Source organism: Chroicocephalus ridibundus, chromosome 8 (genome assembly GCF_963924245.1).
Source record: "Chroicocephalus ridibundus chromosome 8, bChrRid1.1, whole genome shotgun sequence".
Classification (NCBI taxonomy): Eukaryota; Metazoa; Chordata; class Aves; order Charadriiformes; family Laridae; genus Chroicocephalus; species Chroicocephalus ridibundus.
In genome coordinates this window covers 45714747-45733517 of record NC_086291.1, presented here as the reverse complement: position 1 = coordinate 45733517, position 18771 = coordinate 45714747, and the positions used below count along the sequence as shown (strand labels likewise).

Below are 18771 nucleotides of genomic sequence, written 5' to 3'. Positions count from 1 at the left end.
CCAGTAATTCGTTTTTTGTTCTTATCGTTGAGCAGTTGCATTGGATAGAGGAAGGAGTGACATACTCTGTATTTTCCAAAGACTGAATGCAATTTAATTGCCTGTAAAGGCACTAGTTAAAATCGCTGTATCTGTTGAAGGTTTCTTTGATCATTTTATGTCTCCTCATATGCGGTGTTGTCTGAAGTAACTGATGTTGGTAACATCAGGGGTATGATGGAATTGAGGGTGTTTTCCTCTTGCGCTTCCTGGAGCGTGGCTACGCTGATTACGGGGAAGTTGCAGGTCGCTTGTTTTGTCAGTCTATGAGTAAGCCTCTTGGCCGGAGCCGCGCAGCCCCCGGCAGCCCTGGCCGCCCGTGGCGTGGGCGGGAGGCTGGCGCCGCTGCCCGCCAGGCACTTCGCGCTTCCACGGACTTTCTTTTCCCTCCCCCTTCCCTTTTCCTGCCCCCGGCTCGGCCGCGCCGCTCCCGGGGGAAGGGGCGGAGGAAGGCGAGGGTGGGGACGGGACAAGCCCTGCGGGACGGTGCCGCACTCGAGCGGAGAGGAGGGCCGCCGGGCACCCGCTGCGGAGCGGTAAGGGCCGCGGGGCCGCGCCGGGCTCTGTTGCGCCGCCCGGAGCCTGGGCTGCGGACGGACGGACCCGCGGCCGGCGGGGCGGGGGGTTTGCTCCGCTGCCGGGGCCGCTTGCGGGGGGACCGAGCTCTGCCCTGCCCGGCTCCTGGCGAGGCCGGTGAGCCCCCTGCCGCGGCGCCCAGGCAGGGCCGGACCCCCGCGGGTCGGTTCCGCCGCGCAGGAGCCCCCGGGGCGCTGGGGGAAGCTGGGGCTTGACGGGACGGCCGGGAGCGGCCGTGGGAGGCGGCCCTTGCCCGCGGGGGTGCTGCGGGCGAGGCCGGAGCCGGAGCCGGAGCCGGAGCCGTGAGAGAAGCGAAACCCAACTGTTGCAGGGACGACCGGGCTCGGGCGGAGCGTCCCTTCCCTCGGGGAGCGGGCTGGAGACGGCGCAGCGGCCGTTCGTTGCCCGGGCCCGGGGAGGACGTTTGCTGGCCTCGCCAGCACCGAGTGGAAGCCACTCACAGGATTCTTCCGAGGTCGTTGGTTACTTGGTAAAAGTAGCATACGAAACGTCTGTAATCTCTGCTGCTGGGGAGAACACACTGCGTAGTAGTACCACTTCTGTTTTGCCGGTATAAAGTTCAGCTTGACCTGAATGGCATTTGTTGTCTGACTAAAATAATAATATATCTAAGTCTTTTTTTGTAATTATTACTGAATTTTATTCTCTCACGAGCACCTGGGAAATTTATTCAACTTTAAAATACTATTTCTCAGCAGGTTGGTAAACTAGGAGGTTGGTAAACTGCTGTCTGGAGTTCAGACAACCAAGATAGTGGCCCAAGCAAGTGCTGTGTTACGGCTTGCTGCGGTGCACTGCAAAAATCCCAAGTGCTCCGAGAAACCAGTATATCCTGCCTGATTGTTTAAAAAAAAAAAGATTAGCCTTCAACCTGTTGCTGCTGATCAGCAGCTGTCTTAAACTGCTATGCAGGGAGCCCCTGTAATTACCTGTGGTGTTGGCGAGCAACTTGGGATTTCTAGTGAAGGGGACTGAGTAGGAATTCTTTAATTTAAGGCATTAAATCATGTCAAAATTTAGCAAGAGATAAAGAGTAAGGAAAGGGCAACAACATATTTCCTTGGCTAAGCTGGGTTAGGAAAGCTGTATTTGTAAGCAATTCTTTTTGGTTTTGGTTTGGGTTTTTTTTTTCCAACGCCAAGCAAAGAGGTGGGTTTTTACCCTTTCTCTTGTCCCCTGGCTGAGCTTCAAGTAGTGCCCAGGATTGAGACACACATGTTTGCACTGGCTGTATGAAGTAATAGTTCAAATGTCTCATCAAAGTTGACATTTAAAGCAGAAGGGACATCATCAAAATTCAGTTGAAGAACTGAAGTTGTGGTTACCTCCACAAAACTCAGTATTTTGAAGAGATTGTTTTGTAGTCCTGATGTCATCTTGTTCTTTATTAGGAATTTCTGTTTTGATAGATCAATTAAAGGGACTGATACTTGGTTTTAATTTTATACCATTCACTGTAGTACTTGGTAAATGTTACCTGTGCTTCAGATTTGAAACTTTAACTTTGAAAAAAGAAAAGGAAGGCACAGGAGAGGTGTTGCCATACCAGGGATGTTGCCAAGCGCAGCAAAGACCTGAGACGTGTTTGCATCTGTCTTCAAGAAAGGGAGGAAAAGGAAAAAAAAAGGTGAAAAGGCAAAAAAAGCATAGCAGTCATTTTTAAATTGAACCAGCTGTCCAAAACTAGTCAGTGGTAAGAAGTGAAAAATGCAACATCATTTAAAAATAAGTATTGAATGTTAAATATCAAGACTATAAACGTTCATGCTGGAAATTATGATCATGACCATTTTGAAATCTATGAAGGGGTGTTGACGTCTTAGAACTCCCTCCTCAGTGAAGCAGAGGTGAGGATGGTCTTTGGCTGCACAGTGTCTGTGCAGCTGAAGTAGCTGTGTGTTGTGGTTTAACCCCAGCTGGCAACTAAGCACCACACAGCTGCTCACTCACCACCAACTGACTGATGCCCAGCCGGCCCGCGAGCAGCAGCCCCCCACCAACCTTCCCCCAGCGTTTATTGCGGAGCATGATGTCATACAGCATGGAATATCTCTTCAGCCAGTTGGGGTCAGCTGTCCCGGCTGTGTCTCCTCCCGACTTTTTGTGCACCCTCAGGCAAAACCAGCACGCTGTGACTGGGGGCAGTTGATCAGCATTCAGCTCTGTAGTTTAATCACAAGGGGAAACTTATTTTTCTAAAGAAATGAGTTCAGTGGTTTTTAAAAGTATAGCTGTGGAATATTTAATACTACAAATACCGTCACAAAAACTTACAGAGTTTAGTCATCTTTGACTGCTGTCTTCTTCCTTCTTCAGTCTGCCAAAGCTGTGGTGTGAATATGAGAAGGGTGTGAAAGAGCAATGCCTGTTCTCAGAATTATTGTTCTGTGTACACACTGTGCCTGTAGCCACGTCTGTCCTTCAGTACCAGCTCTGTGTTTGTCGGGGCTACGTGGCTACTGGAAAACCCACACTGGACTGAGTACACAATTCCCTTTCTAATAAACCTTTCCGCATTTCTGCTTAGTCTACTGGGAAGACCGTGTGACTACTGAAATGTATAAATATTAGAAGTGTTTACTGATGTATTACCATGCCTCCAGTATAGCAGATTAGTCCTGTGTAACCTGGAAGAGTGAACAAAGTTGTGACAAGTTCTGTGTAGAAATGTTTATAGACTTCACTGAAATCCTAATGAAATCTGTGTCGTGTAAGGAAGGCAATCAGCAGTATTCCAGAGACTTTTCTGCACTCCAGGAAAGCAGAGAGGTTTGTGTCATTTTTGGGAAGCTTGTGTGCTGGGTCTTATATGTACTTTGTGTGGATGGAGTGACGCCAGCCCTAATCGGATACTTAAGTGTGAAATTCTTTTCCTTTTTGTGTTGTCTTTTGTACCTTCGAAGTTCTCTGTAGGCATCTTTCAGGTGTTGAAAGGGCTTTTTGACCTGAGAGACATGGTCAGAAAAAGCGTGAAGAAACTTTAAAGAATGACCGTGGAAACATGTATGTGAATTGGCCTGGTTGGAGAAGAGCGGTAAGGGATTACAAATGAACTTGTTTATGTTGTTTAGAAATAAGGTTTTCTTTGAGGTTTGCAGTCTGGAGATATGTGTCCACAGAGTATCCTTGTAGTTGAAGGTTTAAGGGAGAGATTTTTGGATGGTAAGTGAAGAAAAGGCTGAGTAAGTAGCTTACCAGAGCAGGAACCAACAACAGTTTTAGATTTCTTTTTTTCTTTTTGTATGTGGACAGGTGTGTAGGTGGTATATACGATAAGGAATTTAAGTGCCGGCTGCTGACTCATCAGGGGAGTTGGCCCACATGGCTACAGAGGCACCGAGGGTGACTGGCTGCATAACTGAACTCTGCACTTAACGCAGCTGGTGTGTGGTAGTAGTTGATTATTCCAAGGTACAGTGTGGAAAGGAGAAGATGGGTGATCCTGGAGGGCAGCAGTGTTGACATGGACAGTACAGACATGAGTGGTGAAGAGACAACATGGGCATTGTAAGACCAGCAAAGGTTTACCAGGCAGGAGACAGTTGTTCAGAACTCGGTTGAGAAGTTACATTAGTAGAAGTGTATGAGATAAACATTAGGATATATAACTGCTTAAAGGATGATGTAGCCACAAGAGAAGATGGTTATGAGTTAAGGCTAAAACTTACTACAAAGTTTGGAACCATGATAGACTGGAGTTTTTAGAGCATCTCACAAAAAAAGCAAGAAAATCAAGCCCGTCTTAAAATGGTTTGAAATTCCTGTTTTCTCAAATAGGTGTATTTACATTATGTCTTATGAAGTAAGGAAAAAAGTCAGGTCTACTAATAAAGCCGAGCTTCCTTTTGACATCAAGATGCTGATCCAGAATCTGCATTCCATTAGGTGTACAACGGTACTTGGGGCAGAATGAGTATTTAATAGCCATATGGTTCCTATTGTTGCTGCCAGTCTCTGTACTTGGAATGAATTAGTACTTCTCTGACCTGATCCAAGCAATGGAGACAGCCCGGCAATTAAGGCAGTTTTCTGGAGAATTATCCTCGTTGAAGAAGTCGTTAAAGCAAATTGATTTGTTTTGTTTACATGATGACTGGTATCTGTTGCATCAGTTTTGTCATAACTTAGTATTTAGTCTTTAGTGTATGGATAAAATGGAACTGGACCTTTGTAATCTTTTTCTAGTACACTAAGCTAACTTCTGTTTTCTGGGTTATTATAGGGTAATTTAGGTTGGACAAGGGATCTCTGGAGGTCATTTAGATCAGCGGCCTGCTTAGGGACCTACTTAGGTGAGGTTGTTGAAGGCCCTTTGACTTCATATTCTGTTACAGCTTTCTATTTCAAAGTGTGTTTCCTACTTCCGTTCTTGTTACGGAATTATTTACAGCCAGCTACAGTCCCAGTGGGGAAATTCTGCATTATTATCTGGCTAGTTTACCGTACCTTTTGTTTGCTTCTAGTAAAAACTGTCCAGTCATACCTTCTGTTTCCTTTCAGTTAAGCCATTCTTTGGCCTTGTGTGTGTTGCCTACAGATTTTGCTGGTATTCCCAGTGGGTGTTTTCCTGACTTAAAAGATCAGGTATCACATTGTCTATAACCAGCAAGTTTCTGCTGTGTTTAACAGCAGAACCCAACAACAACCCAAGTCAGTCAAACCTCTTTTTTTTTCTTTTTAATTATTTTCTTAGTGCCTGAGACTTCCCCCACATGTTTCTCTCCCCACCCAGTGCAGGGTGTGCTGTACTCTGCGCTTTGGGGCCTACCTAGTTTAATGTCTTTGGGTAATGTCTTTCCAATTGAGGTGCGTAGCGTTTTGGAATAAGCTTGGGCAGTGGGGATATGTAAAGGACGTTATATCCAGGAGAAGGAGATTTGGTTGGGAATAGAGCAGCAGGAGTTGAGAGTGTGGCAGGAGTTTCTGAGACAAGCTGCAAGCTTTCGGGGTTCGATGGCAGTGACAGGGAAACAGTAGCTTGGCTCTCATGCTTCTGGCTACCACGTGCATCTTCTGGTTTTGTTCTGTGTGGTGTCTACTCCCTTGCTTAGCTGAAGCCCCTCACATGCCACACTGTTTTTGCAGCCTTCCTCTGGCCCCATTTCTCCTGGCATCTCCTCTGCTGTGCTCCCAACAGCTGGTGCCCGCCATTGTGTCTTCATCCTGGGTAGAAGCTAGTGTGTCCCTGCTTGGGATCTGCTGTTTTGCCTGCAAGCGTGAATGATCAAATTTAAATCTGTCTTGTTTCTTTTCATCCAACATATACGCCATTCAATAAAAGTCCCCTCCAAATGAAAACTGTTAAGAAATCTAAGAAAATAATCACTTATTACACTCGTATAAAAAGTATGCTTTTTTGATGATATTGCCACCTTGTTCATCACTTGGATAGTCTGATGCAGACTTATTTTATTTTCTTGTCTTTGCCTTGTCTTGCATGGCATCTTTGCTAGTGTGTTGTAAAAATTCTCTAGAAAGCAATTTGAGGTAATATATTCAGATAAATTCCCATTCAGCAACATTTCCTTACAGTGGGAGATAAAAATAAACTATGTACTTCTTTTCTAAGTCATCGTAATAAATATGTGAAACAGAAGTGTCCCTCCTCTTGATGAGAGCGTGTATGTATTGATTTCGAGTTTTGGAATGATGCGCTATGAAAGTGAAAACAGATGGTCTGAAATGTTGGGTCTGGTTTCACGACCTGCTTACGTTCTGTTGCATTAGTGTTGTTGCCATCTCCCCTTATAACTCCAGCGTTTATGCTATTGTGTGGCTGGTGAGACTAAGGAGCTGATGTGGCTGAAAACTCGCTACATAGTGGTAGGCAGCTGAAGTGGCAAATTGGATCTTTTTTTTTGCTAGAAAACAGTCTTCGATTGATTTAGGACGCTTGCTGTTGCAATGCTTTAAGGCTATAAATTTCTTCTGATAAAAGCAGGAAAGTTGTAAATCGGTACCACACAATTGAAGTGTTCTTAGTTTAAAACTTTCATGTACCTAACAATGCTTATCTTTTATAAAAATGTCTTATGATAGACATACACTCTGATAGAGACTAAAAATTGTATTTTCTTTATAGTAAAGTTTGTTTTGGAAGGACTTCAAGCAAACACAGACATAATTATTTAGTTTCAAGGGAGCCTATTTAAAAGCAAGCAGGGTATTTTTGGTCTGTACCTGAATAGCCAAGGAGGATTTCAGATAAAGAAAATTGTTCTGTAAGGTAGCATGTGTATTTGCTCTTCCATTCTTAGAGGAGCCGTACTTGCTATTGCATCAAAAGCAGGTGCCAGGCTCAGGTTTGGTTGGACAGGGGGAGAGGGATGACTCTACAGTTTCCTCCATCTTCTCCAGCCTCCCAGGAGCAACACTTCTGTGTGTAAGTTTCTCCTCGCGTGGTGTGTTAGTGTGGGAACTGCGCAGACCTCTTTTTATCCCCTCCTGGTAAGGGGCAGAGAGATTATCTACCCACAGTTACCCTTGAGGTGCTGTTGCTGTTACCTGTGTGCTGCTGCAGAGTCCATTTCTACTAGACTCCTGTGCAGACCAGGAAACCAACGGGGATTAAAAGAATTGTTGCTTAATGATTCATCTAATTGTTAGGTAGGGCATGAATGACTTGACTTACCTTTCTGCTGTTGACTTGTTCTCCTCCTCTTTTTTTTTCTGTTTGTCTTTCGGCAAAAGGTATTTTTCTGCATTCTTAGAATGCACATTTGCATCCTGTCTTCAGAAGAAGGATGCAGTTTTAAACTACGTAATGCTCATATACCAATCTGGGCAATATCAAAAATTCTCATAAGTTGGGAGATGCATCCTATGATCAGAAGATGGTAATAAATATGTATTCTATTTTGGGTGTGGAGAGGACAATTTGCAGTTACGGTGATTTATCACTAGCTGAAGAAGCATGAAAGGCGTGTGAGCCAGACTCTGACCCTGACTGGTCTGCATCATGAATGGAGTGTGAGGAGAGAAGGGGAAGATGACTGCAACCCTGTAGCTTTGTTTGTCTCTGAATTTGGGAGTATGACACAGATAATGGTGCCCTAATGTTCTGAGAGTGAATCTGCCCCTTGGCAGGAAGGGACCCTTGAACACATTTCCCTTTCTAGAACAGGCAATGGCATAAGTTAATGTATGAATGTGTATTATCTGGCAGATGTAGCAGGTATAGGATATCACAGGGCAACCTGTTAAGTAAGATCTGTGTAGCTTCTGGACTGTGATAAACGTACACTCTTTCTTATTCTCCCTGTAATGCCGGTATGCATCTTGATGAAGAAGGTCAGAGTAAGAGTCTTCCTCATCTACACTAGGTTTTACAGTTTGATATTTCAGTTAGCCTTCTGAAGAAACTGCCCAGCATTTTACAAACTCTTGTTGTTGGAGGGTGTACTGAGGAATGCTGTGCAGCTGTTTTAAAAACCATGTAGGTCATAGTCTATAGTTTAATTAATTACATAGATGTTATTGGACAGTTGTTTTGTCTGATGAGATATAACCCTGCTGAATCCTTCTGCGGTGTGTTGCTCCTCTGAGCATACTGCTACTTTCAAGTCAAAGTTTTACCTTGGATGATTTCAGTCAGATACAAACCCTGAAGCCCATGACAGAAGGCTGTAAGAATCTTGGCTTTATAATGAACGCTTGGTTAATAAGTTCTTCAGAGAAGTTACCTTAGAATTTCTAACTCAATTCACTTTCTCCAAGAGCAAGATAAAAAGAAGGTTTAGCCAGGTGGTATGCTTTTTCTAAGGTATAGCCTGCAAATTCTTTTGCCGTGTTTAAATTGGCAGTTCTGGGTAGGGAGCAAATGCAGACCCTGCTTCTGGTTTCAGATTGCTGCATGGAGTTCGAGTTTAGGAATTAAAAAGGGGGGGAGTGTTTGAATTAGCTGAAATACAATTTTATAAAGTGCGAAACCCTGCAAAAACTGCTGCGCAGCACTGATTTTTACTAAGTATTCAACAGTTTCAAAAGGCTTTCATTCCCCCAAATTTGTGTGGCTTTAGTGCAGTTCTAAAAGTGACAGAGAACTGTGCTGCACCCTTCATTGGAGAGAAGGGTATGATGCAGTAGCTGGTGATACAGTAGCCTTGAACAGCACAAAACGCTGGGGTGGAAGGCCCCTCGGGCCTTACTGATACTGAGTTAAAAAGAACATATGGTTCCCTCCTTACTGGAATGATGTAGGTAAGTTTGAAATGCTTTGTAAGCAGATGGGTTAGACATCTGCTAGGTTTAGTTGGATAAAAGGAAGTCTTGAGACATTGCATCCTTGAGTAGAATAGATAGGGAGAGATGCTAGAATAAGCTAGTTCTGTGAGAACAGGAGTTGCAAACTAAGCCAAAAGACAAACTGAGTATGTGCGAAGATCGAGTTCAACCAGCGGACACCGTGAGGAAGACTATCGACGACCACCAGAGGACCCTGGCAGACCACCAATGGACATGGGTGCACATGCGTCAAGGACGTTTGCATGTATTAGTGAGTTCTAGGTGATAATATGAATATGTTAATCATTTCTGGGAAAGGTCATGAATATGTAATTCTGATTGCTTATAACCTTTGTAGTTGAACAACTCAGCGCGCACACTGGGCGGAGTGATCCCCTGTGTGCCCAGCACTGCAATAAAGAATGCCTGCTTTCTAACATTCCAAAATTGAGTCTTAGTCCTTAATTGCCAGTTTACGGTATCAGGTATCCATGCATCTTTCTCTTGGTAGTGTTTGTTACTTGTCTTCCTGGTCTCTCCAGCGAGCATAAGTAACTAATCTGGTTTCATTTGAATAGAGTGGTTTGGGAATGCTTTGGCTTTTACCAGCCTTTTCCCTGCCTTTATGCCAACTTTCTTCTGTACGTAGAGCAATAGACCTCTGCAGAAAGGAATGAACTGGAAGGGCGCTTTGTCCCATGCTAATGGTGTTGCAGTGTGTGCTTGTGAAGCAAATTATTTGGGCTGAGTGCTTGCAGCTCTAAGTGCTTATTATTCTTTCTCTTGAGCAAATGAACAAAAAAGAAAAATCTGGAGGAGGGAGCTGGTGCGTTTGCTGCTTTATTAGTTCTTCTCTGGAGTCTGACTCATGTGCCCAAAGTCAGAGTGCAGCTGGGCACAGTGAAGTCAATGTCCACCTTACCATTCTGCACCTGGAATAGAAGAGGGTTTTTTTATGAAGAGTAGAAGAATGATGTGGGATGGGTAGCTGAAGCCATTGGTCCTTGTCTGACCACATGCGTTTCTAAAGACTCAAAGCAAAAAAGTAGTGAGAGTCTGGGAACAGAAGCTAGAATTGCTCAGTTCTTCTCTGCGCTTAGTGGCTTTTGGATCTGAAACTTCCAGATGTAAATGGAAACTTCTTGTGTATCAGTATAAAAGGCCTGGTATTGCCTTTAACGTGCTTGTTGGTCTTTCAGTGTTTGCATATTCTGGTTTGAGATAGCTTTAATGTTGCCTAATGGTTTGCATATACGCTACCGAGACACCTTTTTGTGTATTTGACTTCCGTGTTACCCATCTTATCCTTTGTCTTTTCTTGCAGTCAGGTACCCATCACCGAGCAGTCTTCCCTTTTGAATTATTTGGGAGCAGTATTTGAGAGTCTGCTTTAAGAAGATAAAACCTGTGAGTTCATTTTCTGCTTCTGCCATCAGCTTGCTTTTGTGTCTTTTTATCTCTCAGTTAGGAAATCGCTGCTATTTCCTAAGTAGCTGGGTACAGTTCAAGGTGTTAGAAATTCAAGCCTTCCCTATCCTATGTGGAGGCTTAAGATTCTGTATCACTTTTTATATGACCTGGGGTTGGTTTATAATATTAATTATGTGTTGTCTTTGTAATCAGGTATTATACATTAGTTGCTCTTCCCAAGCGTGTCTGTATCAGTGGTATTTTATATAAGAATGTGTCTGTAAAACATGAATAAAGTTATAAGCTGCTCTGTACCTATTTGCAGGGAGCAAAGTGCAAATGGAAACTATGGAAAGTCTATTAGTGCCCGAAGTAATTTCATAGGGAAGTATGACACACAGTTTAATTACTAACCCAGGCTGTCAGTGTTGCCTAAGCTAAAATAAAGTGCTGAAAATCCTTTCTAGAACGTCCCCCTCACCTTCATTTCCATTACTATTTAATTCTTGAATTAATGCTTGTCGCCATATCAATTCACTGCAGTTACTACCTTATTTGAAGCTTGAATAAGTTTGGTACTCAGAAACTCTTTATAATAATGATTGGTTTGTTAGTTGGTTTTCAGTTAGTTCTAGATCCAGTCTTGGAATGATCTCTAGGGGCAGGGGGTTGTTTGCAAGCAGTTTGTTCAGGATTGGACCTTACTTTCTTCAGAAGGTGTAGCATCTCCCCTCTGAAATAGCCTGCATAAAAGTAGGTGTTTAAAAGGCGTTGCATTTATTTTCAAAAGCAAGTGTTGAAATAATGGAAAATTAAGTTGGAAGGGATGTGAAGAAGTTCTCTAATCCACTTAGTGCTGAATGATGCATAATTTCTGACGTGTAACTATTCTTAAAACTTTCAGGAGGGAAGGCTCCACAACTCTCTTGATAATTTATCTAGTGCTTGAATAGTCTTATTAATAGGCATAGTGAAAAGCTTATTATTTTAAAGCTTTTCTTATAGTTTTCCTTAAAGTTTACACTCAGAGGAGTTTGTTTAGTTCTTTGTTGCTATGTGTTTGTCTTCATTATTCTTTCTAGTCTTTTGAAACTAGGGAAGGTCGATTTCTTTGGCTTTTTCTCAGAAGTCCTCTTTTCTAGCCTTTGATTATTCTTGGTGCTTTTCTTTGGAATCTGTTCACCCATTTGTTTCTTAGATACTGTACTCCCATGGGGGCTTTCCCAGAGCAGCAGAACTTTTTCAGCTGTCATACAGATACTGGCTTTGCTTACACATCTCTGCATGTTGTGTGCCGTTTTCATGGCACTGTCAGCTTATATTCACCTTCTGGACTGGTAGATCTGCTGGATCCCTCTCTGCAGTCTAGCTGCTGAACTGATTGCATTCTTCATTTAGAAGAACTGGTACATTCATTGGGGGATAGGTGGAAAGACATGCATTTTAAACAATACAAAAAGCCAGATTTTAGGAGACCAAAGGAAAAAGGGGGTTTATTAGGCAGTTCTTTCATAGCTCACTAATAGTAGGACTCTACATGTTAATTTAGAAGTCTGTGATGCTTTGACCTCAGGGTGGCTGCTACACAAATGTGTTGAAATGGTGACGAGAAGATCCTTTTTCAGTGGAAAAGTTTTGTATCTGTGCACAGAATAGCTACGTTCTTTCCTGGGATGAATCTTGTTGATGCATTTGGTCATTAAACGGGTGCTTTTAAGCACTACAATATACTGAAAACATCAAATGAATTCTGGATTTTATCTGCACACATAAACAGAATAGAATGAGGTAATCTGGGAGAAGGTGGTTGTAGATGCATAGTTTCACAATAGTTATCTCTACTTTGGAATAGTAAATTCTCTGATAAAGTAATCATTCCAGCTTAAAAGGATTATTCAGGCCACTGTGGGGGTGCACTAGGTCATTGCACAAGAGTTGTAGGTTGGTTCTCCCCTGACTGTTGTTCCTCCACTGTCTGCTGTGTCTATGCATGATTTCAGTGTGAAAGAAATTCTGATCTTCCATTTACTCAGGAACTAAAGTTCCTCAAAGGCAATTTAACAATTTTAAGGATTAGTCATGTTTTTCAGGTTTTATGCTGAGATTCTTCCCCCGGCCCTTGTCTTCTGGGCCAGCAAGTCTTCACGGGCAATGTTACTCTCTTTGATTCTTCACTGTTCTTTTCCTTGTCTTTCTGTGTAGTGACTGCATATTGGGCAGCCAAGTTACAGCATACTTCCTGGATTGTAAAAATCCACAGTGTAGCTTGTGAGGAAAGGATTGTCTGCTGGTTGGCCTTGAGAGTTTAACCAGGCCTGAACTTTGATCTTTACTGTTCAGCTTTGAATCAGCTTGTGTCTGTACTTAACCACTCATCTCTCTGGAGGAGGTGACATTTTGGTATAAGGTAGAAAAGGAAGTTGGGCTGTGAACCTTGCAAATACCTTTCTGAAGCACGTGACTACCGAGTTAGCTAAGTTGTGTATGTTTAGGTCCTGTTACTACTGTGCAATGCAGTGGTGTCCCAAGATGTGATATGAACAATGAGGGGAATGGTTGAGCTTAGAATGCCTGGTGTCTCACACCACAAGCCACTACATATATCCAGCAAGCTGCTGTTTTCAAAGCAATAAGCTTTGAAAGTAATGCTATATTGTTGTGAGTATTTTTACTTAGCATACTTTTTTTTCTCCTTTTTTGCCTCCTCATCCGTGCAATTTGTCTTACTCCTTTTATTCATACTAGTCCTATGGTTAATTATACATTCTATATTACTGTAAGAATATAGAATTAATGTTCCAAATACAGGTTGCCCTTCCCAAATAGTACTGAGTGAAAAGACTTGCATGTATACAGAGCGATCGAATGTGCAACAACAGAGAACGGAGTGTGGTTCTCGGAGAGCTGTCTGATGGTCCTTAGGAGGAAGAGAAAAAAGGAGATGCTTAATCAGCATTGATGCCGTGAGAGATTGTTCAACAAAGGAGTTAGTGGGCAGAGTATCGGAAGTGTGTAGACAGGGAGAAAGAGAGGAAGTCTGCATTGAAATCACAGTAATTTCTTTCCACTTTGGGAAGAGGTAATGGTTAGCATTCTTACACTCTGTTATGAAATAACAATTGGTGGAGGAAAGTCGTATTAACAAACTCATGAAAACTTTAGTAAGCAGCAAAAATGGCAACCTTAGAAATACTTGAGAGTCGTAAAAGCGTTGAGTTGAGTTGGATGTACTTAATTGTTTGTTTGCTTTTTTTCAATATAAACTTTTTTTTTTCAAATCACAGCAGAGATAAATAGTCATCATCTTAATATTTGAGCTTCATCACAAATCAGGCTCATGTTAGTAACTACCATGTGGCCTATCGTACTGTTTGATTTTGTTTTCAGGGGAATGAGAAGGATCTGAAATACTGTTCTTGGAGAATTGGGAGAAACTGCCAGATGGCTTAGTATACTAATAAAGATGCCTCATGTCCCTGTTGTAGGATTTTTAATTTATAAAGGAAGAATTGGTAGTGGGGAGAAGTGTAAAAACTATCCTGTGAAAAGGAAGAGGGAGGGAAGCAAAACCAATGAAATCAAGATTAACATTTAATACTATCAGAAACAAATAACAGTCAATAAATTTTATGCTGGTAAAAGGTGCATTTTAATCTAGTTATCTTCTTGATTTCTGTCTGAATAGAGCCTAATTAGTTGTCACTTGCCCTCAATAAATAATGTCTTTTGTTATAATTTTCTCTCTATTATGTTTTAGATACAATGTCTACTCCAAGTGGTGTCCCTGTCCCATCTGCGCCACCTTCTTATGAGGAAACAATAGGAATCAACGTGAGCCATCCTCATGCCTATCCTGTCCCAGAACATGGCCAGAAACCAGATGGGAAGGGAATGAACCCTCCCCCATACATGGGACAGCCTGCACCAGTGAATAACCCTGGTAAGCCTCAAAAACTCTGCTCTACCTCATGTTAAGGAGGTATCAAGTGGCTGTGTGTAGTGGGTGCTGTGCAGAAGATGAAAGATCGTGGTTCACAGGTGTTCCCCACCTTCCAGAAAATATTTTGAAGGGAATAAGGTGAACAGATTCTTGTGAATTGTTCAGTGTGAACTGATATCAATAACATCATTTGGCTTTCTGCGGTTTTTAATGCAGCCTTATTCTTAAAACGGTGTGTTTCTGCATTAGGAAATGCCAAGGTGATTTCTCTTTATCATTGTGCATTTCATTGCTCTGAGCCTCAAATATTTCAGAGTAATAGCTGGTTCTAGCTCAGAGCAAGTTGATTAACTATCCTTTTTTCCTTATTTACCCATTGAGTAAACAGCATATTTCTCTGCTCAGTTACAGTTCAGACAGTGTATGTGCAGCAACCAGTAGTATTTTATGACCGCCCGGTTCAGATGTGCTGCCCCTCCTGTAACCAGATGATAACGACACGTCTCTCGTATGACTCGGGAGCTTTGACTTGGCTGTCATGTGGTGGCCTCTGCCTGCTTGGGTAGGTTGATTTCAATTTGCACTTTATTTTTCTCTTCTTACATGATCTTTTATAGCTCTAAGCAATAACAAAGGTCTCAGCTTTGTTGCTTTCTCATTCTGTCTGGGACCTGACCCTTTATGGTTTGAATAGCCTGCATCTGCATTTAAGTCCTATAGGACCTTAAAGCAGCTCTAGAAGTTCTTCTTATAGCTTCATGGCACCAGCTTTACTGATGGCCTTTGCAGGAAATATATTTTTACCTTCTTGTGTATGTAACACAGATTGATTGTTTTTTTTCTTTGCATTGCAGGTGTATAGCTGGCTGCTGCTTAATTCCCTTCTGCATCGATGCCCTAAAAGATGTGGATCACACCTGTCCGAAATGTGGTGCTCTTATTGGTTCTTACAAACGTTTGTAGGCAATGTTTAAACACTGATGATTAAATGATGAAGTTGGTTAGCACCTCTACAAGCCCTTTCTGAAGCTTCAAGGAGTCTTATGGTTGTTTCTATGCATTCTGTCACTGGAAACCAATCAAAAGTAATGTTTATTGCTAGATTGTTTGAATAAGAATTTGCTTGAGAGGATTCTGACTTAGGTCTGTAAAAAGCATATGTAATCTTTATGGGCCGCTCAGTCCAGCACCAGTTGTTAGCAACTGATTTTTTTCCCTTTCTGCTTTATGCAAAACAGGTTGGTGATGTTCTTCAGTTAATCTTGTCTCAATGATGTTGCACACTGGTGTGCTTGCTTACAGTCTGGGCATAAACCAGGAGGAGAATGTCTATGGAGACCTATATAGTCTCATGCTTGGTGGTGATGCTTTTGCAGCAGCACTGTTTACAAACTGGCAGGGAGCTGCTTGCCTCTGAGACAGGTGCCCTTCTTTGACAAAAGAATTGATTTGTTGGCATCTTTCAATAGCACTAAAATTCACTTTAAAACTCTCTTAGTTGAAAGAGAACCAAACCTAAAGGCTGTTTCCTTCATGGAGGCTGCTTTACCAAATGGACAACTCAGGTTATTGTGCATCAATGGTGATTCAGTCTAGTACCTGAATTTCCTTGCCAGTTTCCAGTCTAGTCCTAGACTGCAGTAAAGATGTTCATACAGGATTTTTTTAATAGATATTTGTTCAGTGGTTTTTGGTGGGTTGGGTTTTGTGTTTTGTTTTGTTTTTTTTTTTTTTTACTGCTGATTTATAAGTCTGTGAAGTGTTCTCTTCTCTCCACCCCAGTGGAAATGCCCATAGAGCCTTGGTTATAGCATTGGAAAACTTCCTTGTACCTTTATGTAAATCAGCTGATAGATCATACATATCTGTAGGCGGGTTTATCCAATCTTAAGGCTTGAATTCCACCTGCAAAACACAGATACAGGACCTGGGCTTTTAATCGTTGATCTGTTTGTTAATTACTGTTTCTTCATTAAGAAGGTAACACGTTTGTTAAGGAGTTTCTCTCATGATTATTTCGACTTGTGCTCTGATTTTTCTAAATGATTTTTCTAAATGAAAGAGAAGTTCTGCTTTCAGAAACTTAAGCTGGATGTGCTTATTTAAGATGATGATCACAAAAAATTAGAGAATGAGGCTCTGAAGGTTGAAGTATTTCACCACGTCATAAGGAGCAGGCTTAGTCCAAATAACATCTCGATGCATTTGAATGATACCTGTCTAGAAAAGGCAGACAGGTGTTTGAACAAGGCTATGATGCTAACACTGTATTAATCTCTGTAAAAGTAAAAAGCTAAAATAAATACAAATAAAAAATACTGCATTTACTGTTCTTGCTGAATGTGCCTTCTATAAATATTTGGTATAAGTTAACTTTTGAAAAGTCTTTCAGCACTTCAAATTTGAAATGCAGGAGTTTTGTGGACCACAAATACAACCTCTAAGCCTGATGTTAGTTAGTTTTTGCAAACTGCTGCTGCTTGTGGGTCTGTGTGCAAGTGGTTTAAGAGCATTATGCATTTGGAAAAGGTTTCTGATCATTTCTCCCTGTACCATAAGAATTTACATCAATAGCTACTAACTGGCAAGAGAATGATGGAGATAAAAAAGTTGGTAATTTTGTAGCTTTCTGCTGTGATGATACAAGCTTGCGTTTTTTGTCTGCTGCTGCAGCACTGTAATGCTTTCCATGTTCTTTAAGGGCCTGGGTGATGCTCCATTGAATTTTCTGTCTAATGACACAGGCAGTGGTTCTAACTTAATACGAGTCACATGTGCTACTGTCAAGGAGTATTTCCCCCCCCCAGCACTGGATTTCGCTGAAAACTTACTACTTGTCAGTTTATCATCAGAGCAAGACGGGAAGAAGCAGTGAAGTGTGCACTGTTCCCAAACTTGATGTTTGCTTGCGTGGTGGGGAGGGTTTTTAGTACTTTTGGTACCCATGTCAGTCTGGTGTGGATAATCCTGCCATATATTCATTTGGTGAATCTTCAAATTGTTATTCCCTTAGCTCTCCTTTTCCCTACAAAATAATGGTTGGAAAATCTGAGGTTGTGGCACCAGAATGCAGAAGAACACTGACCGAAAAAACAATTATGTGGGGTTTTCTTTGTTTTGTTTTATGGGCACAGTCCATTGCATGTCTTTAAATTCCTCGTATGGATTGAGAATAGGAGACATAATGTTGGCAGCTATTCCATCTAATTAAGCATTCTGCAAAAGTTTCTGCTGCTCCTTCTGTACTTAAATTTCCTTAAATACAAAGCCTGTGTTTGTTCTCCTGTTGTTCTCTTGGCACATACAGAATGCGCCAAAGTAACTTGCTTTGTTAAACTTATTTTAGCCAGACAAATGCAGGATATAACTTGCTTTGTTTGAAAGTGCTTTGTGTTTGATTACGTCGAAGTTACTGTTTGTTTTTAAAACTGATAATATTTAAAATAAAAACTTTGTCTTTCATATCTAGTGCTTGTAATTGGAAAACTGTAGCATTTGGAATGTTTCCAAACACATGGATGGCTGAAATGTTAAAATTAAGTCAAGAAATATGAATAGAGGGTGAGATTTTTTTCAGAATCTCATTTGGGCCAAGTCTCTGATAAATGGCATTCTCTGGCCTGCAAACCAACTGTTTACATACAGAGCCACATTTGAAAATGTGTTGTTTTCTTGCAACTTGGTCCCTTTAAATACTTTTTCAGTTAAAATTCCTTTGGGTAAAACTTTCACTTGCAGTACAACTAAACACACACACATAGATATGGCCACACTTCTATGTACCAGTGACCAGTAGGGAGAAAATAGATATCAAATATCATCATGTTCAGTTGGAAAGAATCCCTGTTAATCATGCGAGAATACCCTGCTTTTTTAATGTCTGATGCACTTTTTTCTGTCTTTTTTTTTTTCCCCTCCTCTTTTTCTGAGGCACAGAAAATACAGGAAGGCAAGATTAATACCTCAAATAATTTTGTTCTAATGCATTGATTTTTTTTTTAAGCAACTTTTTGGTTAATTTGTTAATAAGCAAGTTGAGTCATAACAAATAGTATTTCCTCTTTTGATAGATACAGAAGTGGCATGCTGACTTCATGTGCTCATGTTGTTTCCACAAATAACTAAGGAAGGAGTGTGGGCCATCTGAAATCTTCCAGCCTCGCACGACAGTTTTAATGAAGGAGGGGGTAGGGGAAGGCTTCACCCAACTTTCCAGGATGACAGTGCTTTCTGTTACGCTTTGACAGTGTTATTTCCATTAGACTTCTGTTTTTAATTGACAGAAGTTGCACAATGTTCAAACTTAGTTAATTCTGATGAGGCTTGAGCCAGAAGGAAATAAAATTTGTTTTGTCATGCAAAGAGGATCCAAAATAAAAGCTGTTAAAACAAGTAAGAAGCAGCTGGTAGCCTTCAAGAGGGAGTTGTTAAGCAAGAGCAGAGGGGTTTCAGAAAGCTGCTATTTATTGCGGTGTTTTTAAAAGCACTTCTGGCAGTCTAACCACAAGTTCTTTTTTGAAGAAATGAGTTGTGATTTGTGTACTCAAACCCAGCTAATTTTT

General features: G+C 41.6%; 1 protein-coding gene across 5 annotated transcripts; it reads left to right on the top strand.

The window, feature by feature from the left end:
* The first annotated feature begins 318 nt into the window (after window positions 1-318).
* On the top strand, window positions 319-17671 carry LITAF (lipopolysaccharide induced TNF factor). Of its 5 annotated transcripts, none has more exons than XM_063344136.1 (5): window positions 319-575; window positions 10184-10266; window positions 14027-14209; window positions 14615-14771; window positions 15064-17671. In XM_063344136.1, exons 3-5 carry the CDS (start codon window positions 14032-14034, stop codon window positions 15170-15172), a joined length of 444 nt encoding a protein of 147 aa, XP_063200206.1. In that variant the 5' UTR covers window positions 319-575; window positions 10184-10266; window positions 14027-14031; the 3' UTR covers window positions 15173-17671. The 5 variants fall into 5 exon arrangements, with proteins under 5 accessions (XP_063200206.1, XP_063200207.1, XP_063200210.1 ...); XM_063344138.1 differs by lacking the exon at window positions 319-575 and adding an exon at window positions 684-732; XM_063344139.1 differs by lacking the exon at window positions 319-575 and adding an exon at window positions 9112-9130.
* Window positions 17672-18771: the final 1100 nt, after the last annotated feature.

Bases quoted from the DNA above. Each gene is read 5' to 3' on its own strand.
- LITAF (XM_063344136.1), top strand. From the start codon at position 14,032: ATGTCTACTCCAAGTGGTGTCCCTGTCCCATCTGCGCCACCTTCTTAT. The intron at 14,210-14,614 runs GTAAGCCTCAAA...TTCTCTGCTCAG, and splicing joins TGCACCAGTGAATAACCCTG to TTACAGTTCAGACAGTGTAT. The intron at 14,772-15,063 runs GTAGGTTGATTT...TTTGCATTGCAG, and splicing joins GGTGGCCTCTGCCTGCTTGG to GTGTATAGCTGGCTGCTGCT.